General features: G+C 51.1%; 1 protein-coding gene across 1 annotated transcript; it reads left to right on the top strand.

The window, feature by feature from the left end:
* The first annotated feature begins 6 nt into the window (after positions 1-6).
* On the top strand, positions 7-6,070 carry tcf19l (transcription factor 19 (SC1), like). The gene is given in 6 exon segments (XM_031871356.1): positions 7-912; positions 3,002-3,171; positions 3,929-4,322; positions 4,576-5,080; positions 5,489-5,521; positions 5,523-6,070. Coding segments are annotated over 6 exon segments (1,776 nt in total). The 5' UTR covers positions 7-539; the 3' UTR covers positions 5,824-6,070.
* Positions 6,071-6,094: the final 24 nt, after the last annotated feature.

Genomic DNA, 6,094 nt, shown 5'->3' with positions numbered 1-6,094 from the left:
ACACACACACACACACACACACACACACACACACACACACACACACAGAGGCTCAGATGACAGCTGTTTAAACTGGAAATATTAAACGCCAGAACTCAAGGCTGTTGAGTTTTTTGGCAGGTTTTTTCGGGGTAGGGGGGTCTAATGTTCCCTGCACCTTTCGATTTAGCAGCGTGCTGTCGAAGTCACTGAAGCTCTTTTATTCTCCAAATCCACCTTCTAACAGCCTCCACTCCACAGGGGGGGAGGGTAGTGTGTTTGAGCTCATAACAGAGTGCAGATGCTCGTTTCCACCCTTCACCAGCTTATACAGTGCTTAATATCCCCTCCTTATGTATTCATGTATTCGCAACGGGGCACAGCCAGTCACCGGCTCTCCATAATAATGCAAACACCTGTTCGTCAGAGCTGCTCCACCTGCCTGTAACCTTCACTCTCTGAATATTGGACCTCGCAGCGTAGCTTTGTGTTCGCACTCTTTGGTCGAATGTCTTCAGCTTAACTCCCGTCCCCAAGCAAAGACTCGTGACCCAGAATGGATGGCAGCCTCCTGTAAGTCAGGGCCTGGCACAGAGAGGTTGTGGCCTCAGGGCAGGGGCAGGCGGGGGCTCTGCGGCGGCAGACACTCGAACCCTCCGGTCATGCCGTCGGGGGTGCAGCCGTGCTTCCAGTTGCTCCGGATCGGCTCGTCAGCCGGGGACTCGGTGCGGGACCTGTACACGTTCAGGCCGGCGCTGAGCCACTCTGTGTTCCGGCTGGGCCACGCGGCGGAGCTGTGCGACGTCACGCTGGACTCCACGTCGGTGTCGCGGATCCATGCCGAGCTGCACGCCGAGAGGGAAGCGGGCGAGGGCACCGCGGCGCTGCAGGAGGAGGGCTGGAGGGTCCACATCAAGGACAGGAGCAGTCATGGTGAGAGACGGGGCTCCTTAACACACACACACACACACACCTCTACAGTCATTGTGGAAGAGAGAAAGACGTTACACACCCTCTTACAAGAAATACCAATACTTCTACGGGGAAACACAACTACTGTCTTCTGCTGAATTACTAGTGCCTGCAGCCTGACGGCACCTTAACTGCCAAAAACCATCTGTAGACGTACAGACCAGAAAGCAAGCTAAGAAAAGTGAGTCTTAGAGTCTTAAACCTGACTTGAATGAACCTGACAAATGAGGCGGGGCTAAAGCGGTTCCATAAAGGTCAATTCAAGGTCACGTGATCTGACTTCTATTGAGGTTGAAGAGGTCAAGATATCTGAGCATGCGAACTGTTCTTCAGCAGCCCACTTTAGATGACGTGGAACACTGATTGGCTGATAGGAATCCAATCAAATAAGTTTGTGCTTTTGGGTGGAGTCAGGCGACAGTTGGCGTTGAGGTTGCGGGGTAATCGAAAGTGGATTAAACCAGGGGCTGAAAGTTGCCGGTGTTTACGGGGCTAAAGTAAACTGAGATTGTGTCCCGTTGTTGTCCAATCTGTTAAAGAGTAGTCGTGCAAGTGTAAACATTAGTCACACGATCCAACGGACATTTAACCCAGGACTATGAGGTGCAGTGTGAATTGTGGAGCCCTGGATTGAATACATTAGCCCAGCCTCAACCCTTAGCCCAGGGTTAAGGATAGCTCTGGGCTACAGTATGCAGTGTGGAAAGCCTAGATATGCTTTAGAGCTGCAGCTTATTAAGAAGCTTTTCATCCTTCCTGTTTGATTTGTTGCAGAATAATCTCCTACATTGTAGTTTGATAGTGATGAAGTGATTAAAGTGTCTAAACTTTGACCCACATGTTTGTATTAGTGTAATTAGAGAGGTGGCTCCCGAGCAGCTTCAGCACTCGTTATAGACTGGATGAACAGAATTCTGCCCAAACATATTCCCTCATTAGGGGTTCTGATGACAAAGTCTCCCATAGGTGCTCAGTCTGGTTCAAGTCAGGTGACTAAGAAGACAGGATATGATTTCAACATTTTCATACCTATCCAACTTTATAACCAGGATGTCTGTGATCAAAATGATCACATTTGCTATTAAAATGTCACAAAGAATGAACATCAGTCTCTGCAGTCTCCTTCAATGTTATCTGACTATCGGATGACAACAAGTGGTGTCCTCGGAGTGAGACACTGAGAAGTAGAACCATTCAGGGACCAGTTTACAGGCTTTACAGCAGTTCTGTTAGATCCAGTAGATGGAGTTTGGAGAAACAGACATGAGTACCAGCACAGAAGCAAAGCGATGTACTGCTGTAGACCGGGGGGCAGCAACAAATGTGTTTTACTCACCGAAAAAAAAAAAAAAAAAAAAAGAGTAAGTATCAGTCCAGAGCTCAACATGCCGGGCAAGTGGAATGCCTCAAGGAGGGCGGGTGCTAAGCTTCCACCACGACGCCGTCGTTTGATGCCACATTGATGCTCTGAGTGTCCTCTATTGCTCCTTACATTGCTGCTTCTCTTTGTTCTGTGTGATGGTAAACCAAGTCTCTGGATTTTGAACTGGCGAGGAGGGAGGCAGGGAGGGAGGAGACTTGGGAGCGAACGCCGACTGACTGTCTGACTGGATCCAAACAGCTCTTTTTCCAGTCATTTCACAGTCTGTTTCACACGCGTTTTAATTCCTGCTGTTAAAATTACGTCTCAGTATTGGTCGTGCGTTTCTCATTTTGTGGCGTCGGGCCGTCTGATTGCCTCGTAAGCATCCAGCTCCTCCATTCTAGGTCCGTTTCCTCAGACTTACATTCCCCCCCACACACACACAGCTGTACACACGTTGATGGGCTCTGCTCGCCTGATTTATTACGTATTGTTCATGTATTAATAATTGTGTGATCTGGCCCCGGCTGATATTAACTGAAAAAGCAGTTTGGGTTTGTTTGGGCTGATCATGTGACCTCTCACCTCTTACATGTCAGTGTGACACTGAAGGACTGGAGCGAGTTCAGTGCCAGCAGAAGATTTAAATAGAAATGAAGAAGTCTTCACCTGCTCTTGTGTTGCTAGGCACCTGGGTCAACGAGGTCCGCCTCCAGCCCGGCGTCCAGTGGGAGCTCTCAGACGGCGACACGCTGACCTTCGGGGGCCAGTCGGCTCCCAGGAGCCCCGAGTTCTACTTCCTCTTCCAGAAGGTCAAAGTTCGCCCGCTGGACTTCGATGCTATCACAATTCCGAAGGTAAACTTTGTTCTTTGTGAGGACCCACAGAGGAGAGAGAGTCGTCTCTGTGCTGCCCGATCCTGTGCAGCTTCACTTCACTTTTATAATGACGCTTCATAGACTGAAGCATATTTTCACAAAGATGCCAGAGGCCTGTGTTTTTCACTCGGGGATTTATTGCTCAGATTCAATTATATATTATTTTGTTTGGTCGTTCACATCGTTCAACTAGTCTCAGTCCTGAACTGACCCGAAGTAAAGATGGAGACCGCTGAAGTCGGCGTTAACGCTTTCATTTATTAGGCGATGTGCACTGGAAGCCAGCGAACTCGTCCGCAGCACATAAAGAGGAGGATAGTTCTGGCTTCTTGTGGAGCAACTGCTGCCCCTCTTGTACGGAGGTGTTCACATGGTTATGAAAACAACACTTCTGCCTGCAGTGAGAACTTCAGTTTTGGGTGAAACACCCGGAACATTTAGAACAGGGTCGATGTCATTCCTGTTTTCTGGTGCCTTAACAGGCGGTTTATCAGCTATAATGTGATTCCATCCAGACAAAGTGGTTGGCCGTGAATCACATATTTGAAGAGATGAAAAAGCTAAAAGTACTTAGTATTTAGTCCCGCCCTCACATACTAGCTGGGATGCCCTGACTCTAGTTCTGAGTCAACCCCAGCTACTCTGTCACTGGAGCACTAAATGAGGGTTCACCTCACTCTATAAAGGTCTCTACTGCATAAAGTTGTAATTTATATACTTGTACCATGTCTCCTAGGCGGGCACCTTTTCCTCCGACCTACAGAACCGCATCAGAACCAACCTGGGCCGCAAGGTGGCCGCCAACCTGGACCTGTCCAAGATGTCCATCAACCGGGCCACCGTCATCCTCAACTCCATCGGCAGCCTGAGCAAGATGAAGGGCAGCGCCTGGACCTTCAAGAGGAGCCTCAGCCTCGGGGGGGCCACCTCGGACCCCGGCTCCTCCTCCTCGCCTCCTCTGGCCGCGGGCTTGTCCTCCCTGCTGCCGCCCTCCACGCCTCCGCCGTTCTCCTCCGTGGCTTCGGCGCCCTCTGCCAAGTCCCTCCAGCCGACCTCCAGGAGCAGGAGGAAGTCGGCCCACACGGTGCTGCTCGAGGACGACAGCTCAGACGAGCCCAGGAGCCGAGGAGGTGAGGCTCCACTCTACTCAGATGTACCGAGCGCATGTGGAAACGTCTTTTTTAACAGTTAATGAAGGAGCATATTGGATATTAGCTTTTATTCAGACTAGATTGGATGAACAGCATTCTGACAGGAAATTTATGCAAAAACATATTTTTAATTACAGTTTTCACTGAAGCAAAAATCTTAACAGCAGGAAAAGAGCAAATGGGTAAAAACGTGAATCACTAGCTGAGCATCGGTTGTCATTGTGGTGTTCAGCTCCAGCAGGAGTCCTGGAGGACGGCCAGCGGTCCAGGGGGAAGAAGAGGCGGCGGCTCTACAAGTCTGAGTCGGAGACTTTCAGCTCTCCGCCTCCTCTGCCGCTGCAGCCCAAGAGCCGCGAGGATGTCCGGCGGCCGCTGGAGGCCAAGCCCTTCCCCGTCGGCATCAGGACCATCGGCAGCTTCCACGGCGCCATGACCAACAGCAGACTCAACCACCACCTCCAGGCGTCACTCGCCAGCGCCGCGGTCCACAAGCAGGAGGTGCAGGCGCTGCGCCGGGTCCAGACGGTGGTGCACAGCAACATCGCGGCTTTCCGCCAGCAGAAAGCGACGCACTGCTCCCCAGCGGCGCAGAGGGGCCGGAGGAGGGCTCACAGCTCCCCGGTGTTCTCCCCTCTGGTGGTCGGAGGGGAGAACTACAGCCTGGCCTCGCCTTCGGTGAGGATCCGCACGGAGGCGAGGGGCCGGGTGCAGTTCAGCAGGTTTCACCATCCTACCAGGTGAGACGCTGATGGAGGAGGTCTGTCCCTCTGACACCAACACAGCTCCAGTATTTATCTGTAGAATGTGTTCTTTTCCACTAGGAGTCACCAAAGTCATTTTCAAATCTTATGCCAAAGGAGCTTTTAAGGAAGTTTTCTTGTTAAATCTATCTATAAAAGATAGTCATCCACTGGGGAAGCTTCATGGTGATATGAGCTGAACTCTCTGGTGTCTGCCCTTAATCTCTGTCACTAATCAGGTTAACTAACAGCTGATGATGGCAGTGTTTACTATAATCCAACTAAATACAAAGGAACACAAATGGTCAGTGTTTGATCTGTGGAACATGTGATGAATGTCATGAAATCTCAACATGTTAAAACACCTTCATCAATCTTCCTCTCTTCTTCTGCTTCTCCTCGCAGTAAGCGTCGAGGCCGCCCCAGAAAACACCTGCCCCCCCCCCCGGCCCTCCCTTCCCTCCCCGTCCTCCTCTTCCTCTTCCTCCACCTCCTCTGCCTCCTCCTCCTCGTCCTCCTCCTCTTCTTCCTCCTCAGAGGACGAGGAGGAGGAAGAGGCTGCGACGGGCGGGGCGGTGGAGCCGTGTGCGGCGCTGCGGTGCCGGCTGCCCCAGCAGGACATGGTGCAGTGGATCCAGTGCGACGTGTGTGACGCCTGGTTCCACATAGACTGTCTGCACGTGGACCGCAAGAAGCTCCTGAGGGACCCCAACGCAGACTTCCACTGCGGATGTCACTGATATGACGATGAAATGAGACGCTTGCCACATTTCCCCCTTAAATGTTTATTTCCTTCAGCCGCACTCACCAGACCTTTCACCGAAGAAAGAAAAGGAGTTTCATTCAAATTTACATTTTTTTGTTTTTCTCCATCCTGATCTTTCCAAGTTTGAGGATTCGTGACCGAGCAGTGCCGCTCAGTTTCATGACTAAAACACGCGGGGAAATGTTTGTGAGCACCGAGCTGGTCGTTGACCAGCGTTCAGCACCACTAATGAAGTGTGTGTGTAT

This window comes from Anarrhichthys ocellatus, unplaced genomic scaffold (genome assembly GCF_004355925.1).
Source record: "Anarrhichthys ocellatus isolate YVR2014 unplaced genomic scaffold, GSC_Weel_1.0 scaffold57, whole genome shotgun sequence".
In the NCBI taxonomy this organism is placed as follows: Eukaryota; Metazoa; Chordata; class Actinopteri; order Perciformes; family Anarhichadidae; genus Anarrhichthys; species Anarrhichthys ocellatus.
Note: the sequence above shows the minus strand (reverse complement) of the source record. Positions and strands in the feature narration are given on the sequence as shown.